We start from the raw sequence: 24,436 nt of genomic DNA on the forward strand, positions 1-24,436 counted from the left end.
GTTACATAACAGAGGACTTCACTAAAGATTCATCTGACACAGCATGGCCAGTACACACACAGTATAACCAGCAACCTCTGTTCAGAGGCGCTGGACTAAGTAGCACAAGACCCTGATTAACTGTCTGAGCTGATAATCATCCCAGCAAGTCCAATAGCAAAATTAAACTAAAAAGTTACTGACTGGCTGTCAGAATGCAGGATTAACCTTCAACTGCCAAGGGCAAGTAAAATATGCATGTGCAAATAGGCACATCGCATCCTAGAACAAGACGGAAGTCGCGGTACAGTCAACACCATGACAATATGGATCCGCAATCCAATGCGCAGTACACAACTGCATTGTGCATCCCATTGTGGTCAGTGCTTTTCCCTACTTAGTGCGGAAAGGGAGAAAGGGATCTGTGGATTGACTCGAAGAGGGCGCTACACACAAGATGCCCTCACAATCTGACAGATTTGGAGCGCTTTTGCAAGGAAGAGTGGGTAAAGATTGCCAAGTCAACTTGCACTGCAGTAGACTCCACTGTTTTCAATTGCACTGTTTTTCGCAGAAAATTTGCCTATTGTTTCCAATAGGCAAGAAATAAAATTGCATTGGACTCATTTTTCACACACATGTTCAGCAATGTGCTTGCAAATGACAGTGAACATTGCAATTCTACAAGTACGAAATCCAAGATCCAAGTTTGTCAGACTAATTTTACGCTCGCCCGTGTGAATGCACCCTCACTTAACCTTGCTGGGAAGCAGACTAATTGAGCGTAATATGGAAGTGTCGCCTGACCTAACCACTAATTACGAACTGGTGGCCTGAACCTATTCTCATAGTGAACATAGCACTTCCCTTAAACACGTGTCTGTCTCTAAACCAGATTTATCTGTATGCATTATGACATTCAGGTACTGAGAATGTGGCCATGGATCTTTCACTTCCTTCCTAGAAAACAAGTATATCTTAAAGCCAAAGAGCTTCCTTCTGTTTTTTTTTTTTCAACTTTGGAGACTTGGGAGGAAGTTAAGCATAAGTTTTACTTTTAATAATGTAGAATATATATTATGAGTTGTTTGTGTGTGGGAAAATTACACTTTTGCATGTGAAGATGATGGTTTGTGGGTAGTAATATTATTTGAATTGGAAATCATGGTTTGCGGGTATGTCACTGCAGCCTATAGGTGTCACCGCATTGTTGGATTATTATGAGGTATCATTAAAAGGTCAGGTTGTGAGATGGAGCAGAGAATGGTGTGAATGTAATCAATTGTAGAGTTGCCCTGCCAACCTTGAATTGTTGCAGCTGTGCAGGTATCAGCCTCTTGCGTTAAGACTGGACCAGGTTTTAGCAGTATCTCTGACTTTCCTGCGGCTAATGACAGGTCTTACCTGGTTTTGCTTGTCCAGCCCTTTATAGTCCAGCTCTGACCTAACTGCAGTGCGGGTCAATTTTAGTATCCTCCCTGGAGTGCACAGCCTGTTTCTTGAGCTCCTGGTCTTTCCTATAGACTGCTGCTTATGCTAAGTACCACTGTGGTCATTACTTATTTCTGTTCGTATTTCGGTCAGGGTTCCCTGGTAGGGATTTATTAGTGGCCAAGGTTCGCGTACAGGGCCGCACTTTATCAGGCGATAATCAGCCTGACGATTAGGTAGTGTCCCCTCCTGGGTAAGGGGCTCTTAGGCCGCCTGCAGACGAGCGGGTCGGATCCGGCAGCGAGAATTCTCGCCGCGCGATCCGACCCGAGCGCCTGCAGGGACGAGCGCGTACTCACCCGCGCCTGGCGGCCCCGGCTCTTTCATGTGCCGGCTGCCGCGCAGCCGGCTGCCGCGCAGACCGGAGCCAGCGGCCGGGTGAGTGCGTGCCCCGCAGAAAATTAGGACATGCCGCGGTTTGTTTGCCGCGCGAGATTTCGCGCGGCCAAACCGCGGCCGCTGCATAGGAGTGCGTATTTTAATGCACTCCTATGCAAACTTTCAGCGGCGGAAATCCCGCGGGAAATCCCGCGGCGGGATTTCCGCTCGTCTGCAGGCGGCCTAAGGGCTTGATTTTCCCTTTAGTTTTGTTTTCCTGTTTGCGACTGTGTTTTGCACCCCGCGGTGCTGATATTTAGTTCTGTGTTTGTGTTGCACGGTGGTGCATTGGGTTATATTTTATTAGTTGCACACAGTTGTACTTCTTCTGTGTTTGTATGCCCTTCTCGTCCAGGTTGGACGTAACAGATTGACCCGCCTATACATACCCATTGAAATTTTTTGCTTATCATGAATCCCATGGAGGTTCTCTCGCACCAGATAGGGGCACTGGCTGCTGAGCTCGCGGAGGTGAAACAGCAACAACTTACTCAACAGGTTCCTAGTAAGGAACCAAAACTAGATTTACCCAATTGTTTATCTGGGGACAGATGCAAATTCGGATACTTTCGGGAGGCCTGCAAGCTTTATTTTAGACTGTGTCCAGGGTCCTCAGATAATGACTCTCAGAGGGTGGACATCGTAATTTCCCAACTACAAGAGCCACCGCAGGCATGGGGTTTCTCTCTGCTCCCTTCCTGGTGGTGTTGGCCACAACTGATAGCTTTTTTGCAACCCTGGGTCTTATCTATGATGATCCTGATAAAATATCTTTGGTTGAGGGAATTCTCAGATGTTTGCGACAGGTAGACTCCCCTGTCGAGGATTATTGTGCTGAGTTTCGCTGATGGGCAACAGAGACTCAGTGGAATGACCCTGCCTTAAACATCCAGTTCCAGTGCGGTCTGTCCAATAAGATCAAGGACTTACTATTTGGATATCCGGTACCTCACAGTCTAGATGAGGCTATGTCTCTGGCTATTAAAGTTGGGAGACGGATCCGGGAGAGGCATCAGGATCTATCCTTAGCTTCTGGCTTTTTGCCTGCTGATGAGGAGGAGCCCATGCAAGTAGGGGTCTTTGACTGGCAGGCTTAGGAGTGGGAGTAAGGGACTATTTAGTGGTCAGCGTTTTTTCTGTAAGCACATGGATCATATTGCTCAGTTTTGTCCCCGGCAGAATTCTCAGAAGGAAAACTTGATGGCCTGGAGATGAGAGGGAAAGTTCCTCTAGGTCCTAATATTACTTGGATATCATTCTCCACGTTGGTGTTTCCTGCTGAGATTCTTTGTAACGGTGGGGGCAGTCCCATAAGAGTTTTTCTAGATTGTGGAGTCGGCGTCAATTTTAATTTATCAGGATTCTCAGAAGGAAAACTTGATGGCCCTAGTGAAGTAAGTGAATAGTTGATTTTATTCATATTATTAGGACTGGTTCGAGGTTCTCTTCCTGAGCGTGCTCCATTTTTTTTTTCTTTTCTAATTTATGCTTATCTCCTGGTCCTTGGTTTTGGGCCTGTGATTGTTGCTCTCCAGAATTGGATGTCCTGAATGGTAAAGATCAGCACCACTGTCCAAAAATACAACAGAAAATATGGAACTTCAATAATCTTTATTAAACCTTGGGCTACGTATTATGGAGCTGAACTAGCTACTTCATCAGGACACTTATGAAGGCCAGGTTATATGCATCAGTGAACATATACCTCCCTAATTCCAACTGGCTAATGACTTTGCAAAATATCCTGACAAAATTAGACTCCTTTCCAGAGGGTACTTTGATTCTGGTGGGCGACTTGAGCATAGCCATTGATCCCCTACTAGATGTATCCCGTGGGACTTCCCATTTGTCTTACTCCTGTCCAAAAAAAATAAAACACTTACTCCACACATATCAAATGACTGATGTCTGGTGAATGCCTATCAGCTAGGGATTACATGGTTTATTCCCCCTCTCACACTCTATACTCACAAACTACTACTTTTTGCTCATCGATAGATGCCATCACATTTTCAGATCACGCCATGCTCCATGTCTCCATGTCCTCCCCTCACGGACTCCACAGAATATGGAACTGGCCCCTAAACGAATCCCTCCTCCAGGATCCTTTAAAAGCCTCTGTTATCAGGTGAGAACTGACTAACTACTTTCAGGAGAACCTCCCAGAGGGCACATCCCCACTTACAGTGTGGGTCGCTCACAAATGTGTGATCAGGGGGTTGTTGGTGAGACATGGAGCAAGGAAGAAAAAAGAACACGCCGGGAAGTTAAAGCCCTCATACCAGAGATTACATGATTAGAAATAGCCCACAAACAATCTCATGCCATTGCCCTTCAGTCCCAGCTTACTTTAGCCTGCAAATGTCTTTGGGACAAGCTTAACCTAAAAGTTAAAGCTTCCCTGAGATATGGAAGACAACATTTCTATGATTATGGAAATAAATGCAGTCAAATCTACAAATCCTCCACAGAAGTAAACGGAATACTATCTACCTCCTTCCAAATAGGTAATGGTACCCAACAAGGATGCCTCCTTTCACCATTGATCTTTGTCCTTACACTAAAGCCATTTCTGAAGAGAATCAGGGGCAAGCCAGATACAAGAAGCCTAAACACCAGGAAAAAGGAAACTAAAACTGCCGCCTATGCAGATGATCTTTTTTTCTTCATAACCTCCCTGCAGACATCTCTCCCAGTCCTAATAGCGGAACTCTCCTTCCAGAGAATTTGACTGACTGACTTGCCACTAATTCTCTAACTTCTCAGTGTCGCACAAACATGAAATTTGTCAGGAGCATTCTTTAGGTCCTAAATACTTAAAAGTAAAGGGGTAACAACTCGAAAAGTCAGCACTAATTGCAAAAGTATTAGCACCCTATGTAATGTACCAAATCTAATTCTCTAACTTCCTGATGTCGTACAAACATGAAATTTGGCACGACCATTCTTTAGGTCCTAAATAGAAAAAGTAAAGGGGTCACAACTTGATTATTTAATGCTAAGTGCAAAAGTATTGGCACCCCTGTGTAATGTATCAAATCTAATTCTCTAACTTCCTGATGTTGTACAAACATGAAATTTAGCAGGAGTATTCTTTAGGTCCTAAATGGGAAAAGTAAATGGGTCACAACTTGATTATTTAATGCTAAGTGCAAAAGTATTGGCACCCCTGTGTAATGTATCAAATCTAATTCTCTAACTTCCTGATGTTGTTCAAACATGAAATTTGGCAGAAGTATTCTTTAGGTCCTAAATGGGAAAAGTAAAGAGGCCACAACTTGAAAATTCCATGCTGTTTCATTTACTCTTGTTAATTTCTGTTTTGTAGATGCAAGCAACACTCAGACAAGTGAAGAAATTACTTTTTTATTAACTTAAAACGTATTTTCCAATAAATAGGCATCCTTAAACAAATAACACTCCAGAGTGATCTGCAGCTATCATATATTTACAGGTATACTGGGAACAGCTCTAACAGTGAGATACACAGAATTATTGTATGTTTAAGGCAAGTGTCTTCAATGACCAAATCAAAGACCATAGAAAGAGATCTGATCAACAAGTTCACTCTCAAGCTTATGTTCCACAAAAATGTATACAAATCTCCCACTTCAATGTAAATGTCAAACATTTCATTCTATCGTATGTCGGCACTATCTGCATTCATTAACACCTTGACCACATAGTAGAACCGAGCACCAGCTTGGAAACTGGATAAGCTTATATTATCCTGGGGAAGAGGAGATGTACGAGGGAAGACAATGTGACTGAAATGTTCCTAGGAAAGGAATATCCATAAATCACATAGGAACTGGACCCTGTCGGGTTATTTTGTCTCAGGCTGCTATTACATGAGCGCCATTAATGCTCCTGTAATAGCACTTATTGCCAGGCTGCATGTACAAGCGCATCCTGCCAATTGTTAAGAAAATGCAAGTGCTAGTGGCAGCGGCTCGCACTTGTGTAATTGCAGCCTTAAAGTGGCCGCACATCGCCAATATCTTTGCCAAAATTGAGTTAATGGATTAGTAATTAAGTTGTGTGGAGGAGAGTACCTCAACTCCAGTGCCTAAGTCCCCCAAATGGTCATGAGTTGACAATATCCTATGGGGAGAACATCTGTGATAATGTCTGAGGCACTAACAATAATTACGTCACCTGTGTAATTTCCAAGGAAATCCTGAAGACATGACCTGTTGGAGGAACTTGAGGACTGGAGTTGAGAAACAGTGATGTACAGGCTTACAATGAGTGTTTTTGAATCACTCATCATGACTCTGAGAAGATTCACAATCTCATAGCTCATGGTACCATTTGCAAAGTTGTTATGGTATCTCAGCAGGGGTTTAAAAGATGAGCCAGAGGACATGTATAACCAGATTTAGGATGCCTCTAGTTTACTTTGATGCTTTTATGTATAGCTAAATTTTAAAAAATGTCTATTTCCAGTTCTCTGACCTCTGAATATACACTATCTTACCAAAAGTATTTGGACCCTCCTATCGGTAGACTGGATTGTGTCTGATTAGTATGCCATGTGTCCTAAACCATGCTACATAAGATGCAGACCCTTGGAGGTGTCAAGCATAGTTTGTGTTTGGAACTACACGCTATTGAATATACGGGTTATGCCGCTGCACACAAGCCGTCCATCACAAAGTGCAATACATCAGCCTGTCTACAATGGATCATAGTCATCGGACAGTTGAGCAATGGAAGAACGTTCTATGGAGTGACGAATCATGCTACTCCATCTTCAAGTCAGATGGAGGTACCTCAGTGTGGAGGAGCCTGGGGAACACCTTCTGCCCGAGTGTGTTGTGCCAACAGTTAAGTACAGTGGAGGTTCTATTACAGTCTGTGGATGTTTTACGTGGCATGGTCATGGTCCGCTGACGGTAGTGGCAAGAACCACAAAAATGGAGGTGTATCTTGACATTCAAGACAATAATGTATTGCCAACAATACGGTAATACTCTGAGAAAGGTCAGCAATACTTTCAACAAGGCAAAGTGCCTCGTCATAAATACAGTGCTGTTTTATGTTGGTTTGTGGATTTGGATGTTCCACAATTGGACTGGCCTACAGAGTCCTGACCTGAAGCCTATTGAACATTTTTGGGATCAACTGGAACATCAGGTCAGGAGAAAAGAACAGCATCCATCTTCTTTGAGAGAACTAACAGTTCAGTTGGTATTTCCCTCCATTCATTCTGCATGTGTCTGGTATCAGACATTAGTAAAAAAGTATGTCATGGAGCGTATCTGATGTCATTAGGGCCAAAGGAGCCCCACTAAATATTAACATATGGAAATAAATACTACTTTTGATTCTTGCTCAGGTGTCCAATTCCTTTTGGTAGCATAGTGTACATTCACTTGTAGTACAGATGAGATTCAGTGACAAAAAAGTTGCAACTCTTCCTGAAATATCATACATGGAAGATAGATATTGAAGAGGACCTGTCATCTCTTCCAACATGTCTGTAATTATTTGTGCTCCCACAAAGTAAGAATTTGCAGCACACTTTCTTAAAATGCTGCGTTTCGCTGTTTCTCTGTAAATCCCCTAAGTTGGTGTTACCATTCCTCTTGTCAACAGGGTGTTTTTCTACATCTCTGACTGGACAGTATGAGGGGATCCACCCTATTGACAAGGGAAATGGTAGCCCTCAGTTGTCAATTTATTGAGAGTATAACAGTCACAAGACGAGCTCACCAACACTACAATCCAATATGTGTGATTTCAGGAGTGCACGGGCAGCTGTCTGTGATCATCTGATGTGGATGTGCTGGAGTCATTAAGGCATTTCCAGGAGGAACAACAGAGGAACGGCACAATACAAAGTGATGCTTATGTCATGAGAAATAGAGTATTTGCTAAAACCATTATGTCAGGAGAGTTCGCGGGTCCTCTTTAAAGAGAAGCAACACATGAATAAATAGATCTGGTGATGGATAAACCCCTCACGTTCACATTGCTGCAGGGGCTTTTCCTATAACAGGTACAACTAGAAAGTGATATTGACAGTATCCATAGGGAAGAAATCAATGTAAAAAAAACTAAAATAAATGCAGATTCAACCAAATTAGTTTTTCTTCCATATTAAGCCCAGGCCAAAAGTCAACCAGTGGGTGAGGAACACTTAACAAACTGTTAGAAGACAAAGTAACATTTCGGACATCGTCAGTGTTTGTTGGAAGGGAATGCATCAGTTTTCTGTGTCTGACAGAATATGTTTGCTACTTCTTAGGTTACAAAAATAAACACATTAACTACTCAGTCATGTACTTCGGGGTTTTGATGTTGTAACCTTTGTTTGCTTTGTCTTTTTGGAATTGCGAAGTCCTTCTCTTCTCCTTCTCTGGATCCATCCACAAGATCTGCAGTCCAAGTCAATATCTGTACACCACAGCAGACCCTGGTACTTGCTAGTGACCTTGATCATGGAAGACTGACTCTTAAGGTGGGATTTTTTGCACATTCCACCCCCATTGGTGGTCAATGAATCAACACTACAGATCTGAATGTTGGCGTTCACCTAGTGTTCTCAGAAGACAAAGATTTCCTGCATGAAACAAGACACCTTTTTAATTTCTTGATCATTTAAGTCCATGCTGTGTTTCACGATGTCTCCTCAGATCCACCTTCCTTTGAAAGCCCTTGCCACAAAGGTCACAACCAAATGGCTTGAAACCAGTATGTTTCCGACTGTGGGTGATGAGATTAGAGCTCTGACTGAATGCTTTGCCACAAACTTGACACTTGTGAGGCTTTTCTCCTACAAGACCAAAAGGGGAAAGAAATGAAACTCCGTGATCAGTGCATAGATATCCAAGGCATATCTGGCAAGGTATATACATCACTACGTGTCACTAATGTTTCTTGAATTGTGAAAAATGCTGTTAATTTTTAACCTGAGTGTTACTTTGCTCATTGGATTTGCCAATTTACATTTTTTGCCTATTATTAGTGGTACATATTATTCTTGCATAGGACATATTAAGGATGTTCTCCTGTAAGGACGTTAAAGAGTTAATTTGCTTTATATTGGTTTCTTTACATATGTGAGGTGCAGGGCTGATGGCTCTGGGAGGAAAAATTGACTGTATGTAGGGTACTTTTAGACAGGATGACTGATAGACCTTCATGGAATGGAGGTGAAGTTCACTGTGCACGGAGATCTCTTCCGGTCACCCACCTCCATGCACTGTGAACAGGCAGTCATGCATAGATGAATCACTGCCTGTTTACAATAAGCGAGAAGTCGCTCATTAGATGCTTCATTTCAGTGAGCTGAAACAAAGTGACTAGCGACCAATGAGAGATTTCTCTCTCAGTACCCTGTTGAGTCCCGCTTTTACATGGGGAAACTATTGTCAAAATTGCTTGTTTTGAGTGGTTTTTCAGTAAATAATTCAGTGTAAAAGCACCTTTAGACAGAGGGAACAGTTAGATAGGGGTAGACCACAAGTGATGATCCAATGAAGGTCCCGAGGAAAACTCTGCACAAGTTTTTGGTGAGAAGTGCTACATTTCTGGTCAAATCCAGGGCATCCTACTACCGACTGAGAGAACAGTACATAACCTGCCAGGGCGGTCAGCCTCAGCACATCTCCCTAGCCACATAGTGAAGATTCTGGTATGGTTCAATAAAGTTAATATGGTACGTGCAACTGGAGAGATCTCTCCCACTGTGTGCCCTTTCGGGGGCTTGTGACCAAGCTTTCTTTTATCAATACGGGCAAGAGCACATGGTACGCCCGTCTTATGGAGTACCTGCCACAAAGACATCTTCAAGCGAGATGAAGTTGCAGTGAGCGGCGCAACTGTTCCCACTTGGCCTATCTCAAAGTCCAAGGACCTCTCGTCCCCTCAAAAAAAGGGTTGTTCACTCCAACCAATGGCTCAGAAGCCTCATGTGGCCTTCTGGCTTTTTGGGCAGCGGTTGATGCAATTATGTATCAATGTCAAGGGGAATGTAATGGCATTAGTGAAATGTGGAACTAGGATCGGTACTACTGGACACCAAAGTAAGAATGATGTTACTATCACTGGTGCCTGGATCAGGATCATATGCCATGCACTTGACACTACAGCCAGCAATGTAAACACTATAGCCATACACATGCACACTGGGCTTGGCCAAGCAGGCATCTTGATTTGCCAAGCAGAATTTTTTTTTCTAGAAGTTTATCCAAATCACAGAAAAGCTGCATTTTTAGAGACAATTTGTTGAATGATAAAGAATATAAATAATACATATTTCTGGGTCAAATAGTTATATATATCTCATTACCAGTATTTACAGTGAGGTGTAAAATGATGATAATTACAATGACAATAACCTGCTTAAGCACCATCAGCCTCAAAAAGAAATCTGACAAATCCATCTTTTTTCACAGCCACTGGAAAAAATCCATTATTTTTACCGAATATCTAGGAATTGCTGGAAGGTTGGTAACCCAAGTGTACCTGTATTTAGAATGGGGAGCAGGGAAAGCTAGCCTTCAGCCAAATGAGCAGTCAGCCCAAGTTGCTGACAGACTCCTTTGGGGGTGCTTGTCTTTCCAAGAACAAAAGGATAGGCCAAATCCCAGTGACCAATCTTTGTGTATAGGGGCCTCCCGACAGCACATGTCCGGGCGATAGACTGGAGGCCCCCATACAGATTAGATAGAGCCGTTCCTGCTGAAATTGTCAGCCAACATATATCTACAGCTCTTCCCACACAGCATTTTTCTACACAGTGGGTTTATATTTCGAGGTTCTGTTTGAACTGCCAAAAATTATTTGGACAGAAGCATAAACTTTAATGTGTCAAACAGGGAAAGCTTTGGTTGTCGTCTGATATGGCCTCTGTTCCTTCCTGTCAAATTGGGAGAACAGAAATTGAGGGAAAGGAAGGGAAATCGTGTTAAACAGAGATAAAAATGGTCACTATTTGACACATGAAAGAGAACCTGCTACAGTGAAAATGCAGTTCGTTCTGAAAACAACAGAATATAGAACAGGATTTGCTGAGCAGATTGATATCCTCGTATAGCTTGGGGGAAATGATTCAGCATAACTAGTAATGTATTCATCTATATCACTTCACATCCTGACCTTAGAGGTCCAGTGGGCGGTCTTATCAGTGATTGACAGCTATTTCTGTACGCACAGTCACACACAGATAGCTGTCAATCACTGATAGCCCCGCCCACCGGACCTCTAAGGTCAGGATGTGCAGTGATATAGATGAATACATTACTAGTTATGCTGAATCTTTCCCCGTAAAACTATATATCACTCTGCTCGGCTCCTCCTGCTCTATAACACAATGCCTGCAGTTAGGCCAGGATGTTCAAGCAGACGGATTCCCTTTAAAGTCTATGGTTCCATAGTAGGAAACCTACAGTATAGAGAAAAACACTGTGTGATAAGAGCCTAATCTCTATGACGGGCTTTAGACACATATCTAGACTAGGAGAGCAGCACTGATCTGCTATATTAATAACTATCCTATGGATGCATTGCTTAACCCCTTCAGTGCCACATAAGATTGCAGAATAATGAAGCAGAATAATAATCATGAAGGTATTGAACTTTACATGGAAACAGATTGATAGTGGGGACAGCCGCTTTTCATTGTTATCCAAGATCACCTGTCATTTCCAGTTGCCTTTAAATTCAAGGCCACTTGTACAATGGGTTGAAGAGGATCCTACAGAGAAGCCTTTTTGTGCAAACACAGGGCAGATCCTATTAAAGTGACACTGATTGCATGACCAGGATTCATTTATTAAACAGATGCTGGTATTGAACGTAAATCTCTCCGCAGCCTTTGTTCGTGGACTAGTGTTAGTTCTGTGATGACGGACGGGTTGGCTTAAAATATCCAGATTAATGACAAAGCTAGTTTTTAATGGGAAGATAACATACAATCTGCAGTTTTTCAGCAACAGGAAACGTATATCAGTATAGATATTTATAATCGGCACAGAAGGTGAAACTTCCATATCCTTCCATATAATACCATCAATGCAATAGAAGTCTGTCAGGTCTTTTTGGTAATCTAAACTGCATGTACTATAATATGTGGGAATACATAATGAATGAAACGGTATCTTTATGTTCTCCCTCTGGGGTTCCGATCAGGAGAAATAGCCTTATAAGCGCTTTCTGTGTGGTGCGCTAATGGTGGACCAATGGGCGGTTCACCTCGCACTGCAATCTCTCTCACTTGAACTCAAAACGTGCCCCTCTCTGTTAATTGGCGTCCTGCAATGGCCACTGGAAGACAACCTATGTTTATCTACGGTGTGCCTGCGCCTAACTGGAGATGGCGCATGTTCGTGATGTCTTTCTAGAGCAAGAGAAAGTCACAGTGCATGCTCCCTCTCCCTTAGTGCGGCGCAGGAGTGCCAGAGATGGATTGCAAGATGTCTTCTAGCGCCTATTGTAGCACGTTGGTCAGCAGAAAAGGCGGCATTTTTAGTTCAAGAGGGAGGAAGAGAGCCCGCATGGTAGCGCAAGGTGAACTGCCCATAGGATGATCCACCATTAATTAGCATACAGTGCAGGTAATGCTTCTAAGGCCTTATCTCCTGATGGGGACCTCAGAAGAAGAAAATTCCATTTAATTCATAATAGGCCCATTTAGACACAACGATAATCGCTCAAAAGATGTCGCTCAAGTGACTTTTGAACAATCATCATTGTGTCATTTATAGCGCACAATGATCGCTCAAGATGAGCGATCACCTTGCGCTGCCAGCGGAGGATGCAGAAGACAAGCGGGGTGTCCCCGCTTGTCTTCTGCATACAGCTGTTCCCCCGCTCCGAGCGCCCGGCTGTTATACAGCTGCGCGCTCGGAGTGGAGGATGCAGAAGACAAGCAGGGTGTCCCCACTTGTCTTCTGCATCCAGATGTTTTCTACACGGAGCGCCTGGCTGTTATACAGCTGAGCGCTCCGTCCCGGGTATGGAGAACAAAGCTGGACCGCTCTGTTCTTCATACCCAGCCTGTCATCAGGGAGCAGGATACAGCTGAAACAATAGTATCAGCTGCATCCCGCTGTGAATCCCTGATAAGGCTCATTGTTGTCTTTCAGCACGCTAAAAAACAACGATGAGCGGTGGAATAACGAAAACTGCAGGATGTCAGTGCAGTTGCACACAACGATTATCGCTCAAAAGACGGCTTTTGCGCGAATTTTGAGCGATAATCAACATATTATAATATATAGAGTTCAGGTTGCCAAAAAGACCTAACAAACTGCCTTCAATAATGATGTCAGATGCCTCAAATAAACTATATGGCCACACTTAAAGTTTCTGTACTTTTTCCAATGAAGGATATACAGTAGATATAGCCATAATTGGCTAGTAGTCATGCTGAAATTGTCTTTAGTTGTTGTCGTAGCCTAAAAATGTTCACATCTGCAATGGAGGCTCCGTTCAGAGCCTTTAGTGCAGAAATGGCACGCAATGCAAGGACTACTTTGCTCGCAAAAGTGTTGGAGAGCACGAAAGAAGTTAGATGAATTCCCATTATAGACACTACAGCCTGTCTGGAGCCTTGCATTTCCATTATGGAATAGATTTGTCATTCGGATTTCCTGCTCTCATGATGGAATAGGAAAAAGGAAAGCCTAATGGTAGTATGTGGAAAACCTAACCTTATTTTGGCAAATAGGTCCTAGGGTGGTATAGGGGAGGTGAGTTTATTACATCTTCTTTAGGAATAAATGATATATGCAAAGATCTTATGGACACAAGAGCCACACACCATCTAATACGAAGAACGCCAGTATGTATCATGTGTGATAGACACTCACCTGTGTGTATGAAGGTATGCTTCTTCATATCTGACTTCTGATGGAATCTCTTGCCGCAGTACTGGCAGGGGTACGGCCTGGTGTCCGAATGGATAAGTAAGTGTGTGGAGAGAGTGGATGATCTCTTAAAGCTTTTACCACAAATTTTGCAATCAAAACTTCTTTCCTGCATAAGAAAGCGATACAAAATGCATCAACACAAGGCTGGTATATCGTCTGACAAGTAGACTATTTACACTGAAGTTAAAGAGAATTTCCACCCAAATTTATCTTCTGACCTGCCATACATTACTTGTGAGTTTTGACCTCCAAGGATGGAGTGCTTGTGACATTTTGGTTACTGGAAGCAGTAAGGCTCATGAGAGAGCACCATTAATAAGAATGGCAATTATTAGCAAGAACCGTGTTGGGGCTCTTCATCCTGAGAATTGGTTAAAGCTCACGTACCTTCATTTTCAGGCCTGTCTATATGAGCTGTCAGCAGATACATTTTCAACATCCTAATAAACAGTTTGAGCTGTGATATATAATATATCTGATATTGTCACGGTGCATCGCTCCCTGCATCACCTGTCACTGAGTGCAACAATCCTGCATGCCGTGCTCTGTCCTCATCTGGTCCTCCTCCGCATCCCTCGTGTCTACCCGTAGTGCTTAAGTGCACTGCTGCCCCCTTCCTTAAAGGGCCAGCACATGCTCCCTAAACTCGTCCCCCTCTAATCCCATTCCTTAACTTGCTATATTATGCATTCACCCCCTAGAGTTGATGCCGAAGCAATTTGGTCCCCTACTGTCATTGTGACAAAGCCCTCGTTTGTGTATCTTCTGGTTTTGACCCTTGCTTGATTACTGACTGTCTTAACGTCTGTGCTCCCTGATCTCAGCTCTGTATTCTGGACTTCATTATTGCCTGCTGCCTGCCCTACAACCTGGAACTTGTTAATGCCCCTGTGCCACCAGCCTTAAGTCAGGCCTATCTTTCAGCTATGTTCCTGTTCAGACCATCAGGTACCGTGCCTCAGCCTAGTACAGCATCAGTAGTCACACTACTAGGACTATCTGGACAAGTAACAACTTGGGGACCCTATAACAAGACCATATCCCTTTTGGAGGGGTAAAAGGTAAAAATGGGATACCCTTGGTTTTCTGCCTCCTTAGATAGGCCAAAGTCAAACCAGTGTGTTGCAAGGTGGGTTCATATTCGCCCGCCTGACAGATATACATATATTATATAATACATGTGTAGATATTAAATGGCTGTGGTAGGTCCAATACACTTTTCTGTTGCTCTAGAGTGAAGCAGAAGTTCTTCTAGTTCAAGCCACAAGACATTTTGTCCTTAGTACCTGGGAGTGAACAGCCTTGTGTTGCTCCAAACTGACAGCATGGCCAAATGTTTTCCCACAAATCTCACACGCAAAGGGTCTTGTGCCACTGTGAGACCTCCGCACATGTACTTCCAGCCCATGAGGTGTAGAAAAGACCTGGGAGAACAAAAAAACAAAAAACTGAGGGGATTGCAAATCGAAACCTCAGAACAGTAATAATGATATCAGATGGGAAATTTTCTCAAGGGTGAGGCGTGAAAGCGCAAAAACTGGGTCAACTGCACCTCTTAAACAAAGTTTAGGTATTGTGTGGCACTTTGTTGGGCATGATGTGATGCATAACACACCTTGCTGCACTTAAGGCATTTGTATGAGCCAGTGTTGAGCAATAATCGGGTACACAGCAGGTCCGACTCCACCTTGATTCCTTGAGTCTTCTCTCCATAGAGTGTAGGGGAAGAACGAGAATCACCATAACGGGACACCGCCTGTGTGTAATCTCCATAGAGTCCATGCACACGCCTGTCAGAGCTGTACAAAGGTGGCGGCAGACCTGGTGTCACTCTATCTCCATAGACGCCCAGAGAAGAACTTCTCTCAAGTCCTGAGGGCCTATAGTCATGCACCAGCTGTCGTAGTTCTGATCCTGCTAGGGTGCTCCACATATATGGCTTGAAGGAGGAGGAAAATGGTGGAGAGTCTTCCAGGGATGGGCAGGCGGATCTTTCTGAAGCTACAAAAGAATTACAATGTTAGAGAAAGTAGAAAGCGAAGTAGTGTGAATGTATCATCTGTGGACAAAGAATTGGTACTTGCTATTGTATTTTGGCTAAATGCAAGAAACGAATAACACAGAAGTATAATAAAAGTGATATAAAAATGTATGTTTTCATATGCTGGGTAATCATTGCTTGTCATTGGCCAATTGGGACACTTGGTAATGTGACCTGTCATAAACCATAATAGCGAATGAGGCACATTACCCACAATGCTCATCTAACCGTGTTTACATTTTTAAACAATGTGACATAAGCGTGTTTTTCATCCATGTCACATCCATATTTCTATGATTTATACTCTGCAACCAATGCTAATCTAAAGGCTTTTCACATAGTTGTAGAAAATATGAATGTATTTGAAAAAAGCCGCGCATGCTGCTGCCACCCATGTGTCATCCATGTAACGGATATGAAGGAGGGGAATAGAAGACATTCTGATACAATATAGATGCTGCCTGATCTGTAAATTCCACATTCTGCACATTCATATGTGTAGTATAGGTTATTAGTGTTAGGAACTAGCGATGAGCGAGTATTTCTGGTAAATTTAGGCCATTTTCAATTCAGCATCAAAATCCGCAGATAGCCTGCAGATTTTGGTGCAAAATTCACCATGGCTTGCAGTGCATTTCATTGGCTAATTCCACCCATATGAAAGGTTCCTAAGAGAGATGAGCAAGTATACTTGCTAAGGCACATTACTCGAGCGAGTAGTGCCTTAGCCGAATATCTCCCCGCTCGTCTCTAAAGATTCAGGGGCCGGCGCGGGTGACAGGTGAGTCGCGGGGGGGAGAGAGGGAGAGAGAGATTTCCACTTCATTCCTCCCCGCTCTCCCCCGCCGCTCCCCGCCCCCCACCGGTCCCCGAATATTTAGAGACGAGCGGGGAGATACTCGGCTAAGGCACTACTCGCTCGAGTAATGTGCCTTAGAGAGTATACTCGCTCATCTCTCTTAGGAACCTTTCATATGGGTGGAATTAGGCAATGAAATGCACTGCAAGCCATGGTGAATTTTGCACCAAAATCTGCAGGCTATCTGCAGATTTTGATGCTGAATTGAAAATGGCCTAAATTTACCAGAAATTCCGCATCACAATCCGCAGTTAGACCTGCAGATTTTGGTGTGGAATTCCATAGCTCTGCATCTTGCGTCGTCCAGGTGGAATCATTCTCTCAAGGTCCCTTATAAAGTCCTTGAGAACGATTTTTAGATTTACCTGAAGTTCAATCTGAATATCTCATTTCATTACATGCATAACGAAAAGGGACCAGTATTTTTATGCTGTAAGCATATCGTTATCTAATATGTGTGTAATTGATCTCAGTTCAACACAGGAAAATGCATATGACTTTATATACAAAAGGAAAACATGGATTGGACATCAGATGCAGAATGCACATAATGACCCCAGCGAAGCTGCTATGAATGTATCTAAGGCCTCCAATACACTTTTTGTTTTTTATCCCTGTGTCGGACATGAAAAAACGGACGACGCATGGACAGCATACAGATCCATAATATTCAATGAGGCAGCACACACTATGTCTGCGGGAAAAAACTCATTGCATGTCTTATTCTTGTCTGTAACACTGATGAGAATTAGGAAATGCAAATGCATGTCAATACGTGGGTCATCTGTGTATTGGACAGCATATGGAAAGGTGTCCGTGTGGTGTCCCAAACGAGTTGTGCCCAAACCTCTTGGACGTTAGTCACACACACGGCAAGTGTGCACCCAGCCTAAACTTCAAATTTACATGTTCTCCTAAAAGAATCACTTTACGTGTAACAGAAAGGATGCAAGAGGTTCTTGAATAAATCCGATTCATTTCTATAAGATGAAAACTGATGCAGAAATGCACGTCAACCGACGGGACCTGTTTTTTGTACATTCCTAAAATGCACTTAGAAAAAAATGTTTGGGGTCTATTAAATTTCATCTGATGACAAAGTAAACCAATTAAAAAATTAGAAGCAAGAACCTCAGTGTGAACAGAGTCAAGCGATGTACTTGGATATTGTAGATCCAAAAAAACAGAGTGGAATCATTTTATTGCATCGTTTGTCCAATCAGCAATTGGACAAACGATGGATAGACAGATAGATATGAGATAGATAGATTAGATCTTTTTACATGACTGCTACGTTAATTGAATTTATCTATATTACTATTAATGATTGATAAAAAAGCAGAAAAAAAGGCATCTACATTGAATAAATTGGTAAGTCACACTGATTGGTAACGGGTCAAGAGAAAGAATTCTACCAAATGTAATAGATGTAAACATATCACGTTGCATTGATGTTATGTTGAACAGCTTTCATAGGGTGACAGATTGTAATAATTAATATGTCCATATTTGCTTTGGAAATTATAGAATTTAGATTGGGTGCAATCAGATAAGCATCAGTCAAATCTGGAATCTGTTGACGTCAGTGTATGGAAAAAAGTGGAAGACGACATCTGTTTTTCCCTACATTTGTTATACTTTGAGCGAAATAAAGACTCAAAACACAATAATGTGAACTTTGTTTTTATTTTTTCCTTAGCTCCAGGGCTTATTCACAAGGACACATATACGCCCCTTTTGTATGCCCAACTGTATATACCAACCATCTGAGGCATTGGTTTCCAATGCATTTGTTCACATGGGGGAGTATACAGTGCGTGAAAACATTGAGCCGCTGAAAATAGAAAATACATCTGGCGTGTATATGGTGACCAAAAAGAAAGTTCTGGAACTATCTGTTGGCCAATATACACCAGCAGGTCCGTAGACTCCTATGGGAACATGGGAAAAGAAGGGAGGGGGAGGCATTTTTGCAGCATCCAATGCTGCAAAAAGCTTGCAGGTGCCTCTATATAGGCATTGGAAGGCATCCGAGGATTTTTGCAGAGCGAGGGTTTTCCGGGGCGCAGCATATTTTTCCGCTAATAATGACGCTCGTGGTCATGTGAATGGGTGAGAAAATGCTGGCCGTGATCACGGAAAAATGCCCATTCACGCAATTTTGACGGTGCCGGCGGGCAGACGTAAAAACGCCTACGCTCATGTGAATGAACCCTCAGGATACAATTAGTTTTTCTGCCATAAAAGCATACAGATATAGCAGAAATCATATAAAAAGTTTTTCAATTTATGTTCTTCACCACAAACGACAGAAATTCAAATTTTCATATTATTGTTGCTTTTGTTATTAATACTAATAAATGAATCTACTTTTAAAACCTCAGAGTTCTATATGTTAGTTCAACTTCTCTAGAAAACCAGAAAAGCCAAGTATGTCTTAAAACTCAATATTGCCCAACTTTTTTTTAAAGAAAGTGGAACTAATATTATGTAAATGAAAAACGGAAGTAATATCCTGTGTTAGATAACCCTTGCTGAAAAATCACAAAAAAAATCATTGCTTTCCAACCGACACATACTGTATGTACTTCAGTGCATCTATAAGGGTTATTTCACATGGGCGGAATTATTCCACAGCTCCCATGTAATCCTATGGGTCTTGAAATCCATATAATTTGAAATCCATGCATCTTTAATTCAAATCCGTGCGTTTTTTCCCCCCAGCGGGACTAATGATGTCTTCAGAATTGTTACGGCTTTCTAACATACAGGAGATGTAATTCCACAAAAAATGCTGCAAAACACGTTCCGCAGTTAAAAACAAAACCAAATCCACATTATTTCTCAAGACCCGCAACTGCACAGGGACCTGCAGAATAATGCGCCTCTGTGAAAGCATCCTAATAAGGATACATTCGTAGATTTTTTTTGTCTTTGTCTTCTTTCTTTGCTTCCAGTTAAATAACACATATCACACGGCTGACCATTGTACCACCATTTTTAATTCTATAATTTCAAATGCTAAAGAGAACAACTACAAAAAAAATCCAATTTTTGTTTGAAAAGTCAATAATAGTAATAATAATATTTGCAAAATAGATTAGATTCAGAACAAGTTTTTTGCCCCTAAAAAGAGGAGAATTGGCTTCCACCTTATGTTTTTTTTAGCCTTCCTCTGGATCAACATTGGTGGGATAATAGACTGAACTGGATGAACATGAGTCTATTTTTCAGCCTTACACACTATGTTACTATGTTACATGATGCTTCTTATTATCATATCATAATTTCACTTAAAACTGATGAGCAGGAAGAGGTTAATTAAAGAAGCCTGTCAATAGGTCATGTATAGATAAAGGCACAGGCAGTGTACATATTAGAGGGGTGCTGGGTACATTAGGAGGAAGTTTGGTCACTCCTAAGTGTGATGATTTATGATCCTTGCATTGATATAAACAATTGTTTTCCATAAACATTGGACTGAAATTTTACGGAAATAAAGCTTATTATTTTCAATGGTTCTGTTCACACATGTGATTATTATTTTTTTTAAATAAGACAAACAGTCTGACCAAAAAAATTGCAGCATGTCCTATTTTGTTGTGATTTTGAGAATTGCCCATTCAATTGTATAGGTGTGTTTTTATTGCATGTAACCGTGGTAACCTTAAAAACAAGTATGCAGAACCAGGAAGTGTGCAGAACCTAGCATGCATTTTTTTTCATGGATGTAAAAATGGGATACAAAATGAATGAAAATCGCACAGAAAAAAGTGCAGAAGCGCAAAAAAATCATGTGAAAATTGCATGAAAAATTGGTCTGATTTTTCAAAACTGAAAAAAATGTCCATGTGCCTATATCCTAAGATTGTTTTCAGGTGAGCCTATTTTATCTCCGTGTTCAGGCCATGTTTTGCGGAACGTAATACAAAACTACTGTAAATCTATGAATCCATTCACATGGCCAAATTTTTTCATGACCTAGTTTTTCTGCTTTTGCCTCTCTATTACTATTATTTTGTAGTGGGCAAAAACAGATCAGTATTTGTGCAGTGGCATATAAAATATATGGAGGTAAATACTGAGGACATAGTGACGAAATGTTAACATTTGGTAGTAATACGGATCTGTAACACAGACTGAAATTTATCAAACAGCTGGATATTTTTAATTGGATAATGATCACAGTGAATCTATGGAGAATTTAATAGATTTTCAGTACACAAAGTCATAGCTAGAGTGTGTTTATTATATAGGTAGACTTATTATATGTTTATATATGTATATTGGAAAAGTGAAAAATCATTGTAACATTGTATTTCAAATTCTAAATAAAGAATAAACTGCAGATAAGGATTGGCAACTCCATCATATACTAGATAGATAGATAGATAGATAGATAGATAGATAGATAGATAGATAGATAGATATTAGATAGATAGATAGATAGATGAATACTGTATATGATGTAGTTGCCAATTCTTATCTGCAGCTAATTCTCTATTTAGGATTTGGAACATATTATATATCATACAGGTTGATATTTTGCTTCCATTACTTTGTATATAGTCTTTATATGGTAGTTATAAAAAAAACTCAGGATGTCTATATACGGCAGGGTGGAGGCTATATGCTATAATTATAAACTATATCTATGACGTCATTTTTCAGAATGTTCGGGGCCATCCTAATAATTAGCATTCCCAGCAGTGTGCACTGTGATTAGGTCTCTCCATAGGAAGTGCCGCAGCAGGGACGCCGGGAGTGCACAGACCTCCCAGGACTTGCGACTAGTGCTGACATAGTGTCGCACCTTACTATTTACTATCATTACTGACACTGCGCAACACACACTCACGTTATTAACCTCTTGTATCCTGGCAGGGGATATACATTGGGGAATACCTCTATTTATCATAACAAAGAATAGTACCTAACGAATTCTAAAGGAATGAGAACGATCATGACAGCAGAATGGAGTGTAGAGTACAAGAAGCATGCAAGGATATAGTCATTACACGTGAAGTGCAGGACAAGAATCTTTATGTTCTTGGGAATGTCTCCAAATATTACAGTGCCTGTCTATGTGTACTCAATGCACCGAAATAATCCTCAGTCACCATACAGTAACATCACACTGTGAGCTCATCATCAGCTGCCCAGTCCTATAAAACGTCTTATTCTCGTATAATTTGCTAAATGTATCCACTATGTTATATTTCATAATGCTGAGAATTCGCAGAATAAACACTAACAAATGAGTCACAGTGGCTGTACGTGTCTTCCTCTTATACATGGACTAAAAGACCCATATGTACCAAACCTAGGAATCAGAGACTGGAAAAACTGAGCTATGATTGAAAGGTAATTGTGCTGTTATCTAGCAATGCATGACAACCATGATATTATACCTGCATGTAAGAGAAAATATCTATTTATCTAATCTATCTATCTATCTATATCTTCATTTATCTACATGTTATCTATCTTTCATTTATGTATCTATCTTTTATGCATCTATCTATCAATCATTTATCTCCCCATCTTTCATTTGCCTACATATTATACATCTTTTATTTATCTATCATTTCTTTCTATTTATCTATCTCCATATCTTTCATTTGTCTACATGTTATTTAATTTCATTTATGACTCTATATTTTATGCATCTATCTATCATTTATCTCTGTATCTTTCATTTGCCTACATATTAGTATATCTTTTATCCATCTATCCATCCATCCATCTATCCTTCATTTGTCTACATGTAATCTAATTTCATTTATGTATCTATATTTTATGCATCTATCTCTATTTATCTTTCATTTATGTATATATTTATCAATCATGTATCTCTAGTTTTCATTTGCCTACATACCGGTATTATATATCGTTTATCTAGTATTTATCTATATATTTTTTCTCTTTATCTCTCTATCCTTCATTTTTCTACATGCTATTTATCTTTCATTTATGTGTTTATCTTTTTGGCATCTATCTATCTATCTATCATTAATTTGCCTACACATATCCATCTATCATCCTTTTATTTGTGTGGATTTTTTTTAATGACAGAAACACTACTAACAGTAGCATTAGATATATATACAATAACATAATGCACAATAAGTCATCATTATGATTACCTGGAGAAGCAGAGGGGGAAGGAGGTCTCCAGAAGTCCTCACACTCGGAGGTTGCGGTGTCACAGAGGCTCCCTGCACTGCTCGGTGGAGAAGCTGAGGAGGACACATCTCCTGTCTCCCCTAGGTGACAGGACACAGGAGACACACTGCCCTCAGCCGGAGGGACCTCTTTACTCTCTATATCATGGAGAATAAATACAATATAATACTACAGCAAAAAGCAATGCACTATTCAATGTAGTAAAGCACAACGCATACAATAAATATAAAAACCTACTGTATTAATGCAATAAAATATTATTCCATAGTGTACTATACGAAACAAATACTACTTTATCCACTAGCATGTTCCACTAAAATACAACCTACAATACAATGATATAGTATGGACTGCAGTTGTGTGACACACAACACAGTATCATACCATTCATTATACACTATATACTCAATACAATGCGATACTAAACTACATCATACTATAAAACACAATGCTATACAAATACAATGCTGCCCTCTATTACACTATGCCATACAGACAAACATTATATCTATATTAATATTTCTAAATGCAATTATTTTATCAAACACTCTATATGACTTGATATATTCTAATTTCCTAGCATCAGGATGAGGAGGTATAACACAGAGGGAGAGGTATAATATCAGCCAGATGTAATAATCAGATAATGACAGATACTCTAGGAACGGTGATCCATCGGGAAACATTAATCAATTAACGGAACATTTGTAAAAATCGGAAATGATTGGATAAATACAACAAAACATCCATCATATATCCATACACTGGGATACAACGAATGTAATGATTGACTCGGTCCTCTGTGTCCAGTTCTATGACACATTGTTACAAGGGATCAAAACAAAATATTCATTTCAGTTAATGTGAGACTGAAATATTATATTTCCAAATGCTATTTAGGTCCTGGAAATGTTCTGTAAACACCCTACAGACCTGCTTTACAACATGTATGCATTCACAGTGGGCTTCTTTATAGCTCCACTACATATACAATTGTACTAGACTGTCTATTAGGATAGATTATATCCTGCATTAGAATATATATATATATATATATATATATATATATATATATATATATATCGTGTGTTATACAGTATATATGTCTTACCTGCACAGATGTGAGCCAGTAGAACCCCTTGCTGCAGGCTGTAGTCCTCCTCATCACTTGCCCTGGGCTGATGATAGCTGTGAGCCTTCTTGCTCTTGACCAGAAATGACCTGGGCATGGCTGCAGGTCTCTGTCCTCTGTCCAGTACTAGTCACAATAAGTAGCCCCAGTAGTCGCTGACTCTATATCCCCAGACCTGTTATCTGGCCACAAATGTGACATTGGCCATTGGTTAGGAGGAGACAGTAGTTGGGGAGGGAGAGGTAGGGGGTGTGGGCGGGGAAATAAACAGATAAGGGGCGGGGTCAGACTGCAGGCTTTAGTGCTGATTGTGCTCCATTCACCAGGTGGCATTCAGACAGGTGGCAGAGCAGGGACATCCTCCTCATACTCCCTCAGCAGTCTCATCTTATAGACTCCTCGCTGTCCACCTGGGAAATCAAACCAGCCAAGATGAGAGTGATTGACAGGGTGTTACTTCATCCCAGCCTCTATCGTTCATCAGGAGG

The 24,436-nt window shown here is 41.1% G+C and overlaps 1 protein-coding gene across 1 annotated transcript; it reads right to left on the reverse strand.

Moving 5' to 3' along the window:
- Nucleotides 1–5,215: 5,215 nt before the first annotated feature.
- GFI1 (growth factor independent 1 transcriptional repressor) lies at nucleotides 5,216–24,192 on the reverse strand. The gene is made up of 6 exons (XM_066597350.1): nucleotides 23,928–24,192; nucleotides 22,777–22,953; nucleotides 15,346–15,731; nucleotides 15,017–15,154; nucleotides 13,671–13,836; nucleotides 5,216–8,629 (listed from the first exon to the last, which is right to left on the reverse strand). The coding sequence occupies exons 1-6, from the start codon at nucleotides 24,043–24,045 to the stop codon at nucleotides 8,451–8,453; spliced, it is 1,164 nt and encodes a 387-aa protein (XP_066453447.1). The 5' UTR covers nucleotides 24,046–24,192; the 3' UTR covers nucleotides 5,216–8,450.
- Nucleotides 24,193–24,436: the final 244 nt, after the last annotated feature.

Source organism: Eleutherodactylus coqui, chromosome 3 (assembly GCF_035609145.1).
Source record: "Eleutherodactylus coqui strain aEleCoq1 chromosome 3, aEleCoq1.hap1, whole genome shotgun sequence".
In the NCBI taxonomy this organism is placed as follows: domain Eukaryota; kingdom Metazoa; phylum Chordata; class Amphibia; order Anura; family Eleutherodactylidae; genus Eleutherodactylus; species Eleutherodactylus coqui.

Bases quoted from the DNA above. Each gene is read 5' to 3' on its own strand.
- GFI1 (XM_066597350.1), bottom strand. From the start codon at position 24,045: ATGCCCAGGTCATTTCTGGTCAAGAGCAAGAAGGCTCACAGCTATCAT. The intron at 15,732-22,776 runs GTAATCATAATG...ATTCTTTTGTAG, and splicing joins TTCCCCCTCTGCTTCTCCAG to CTTCAGAAAGATCCGCCTGC. The intron at 8,630-13,670 runs GTGAGTGTCTAT...TTGGTCTTGTAG, and splicing joins GCATACCTTCATACACACAG to GAGAAAAGCCTCACAAGTGT.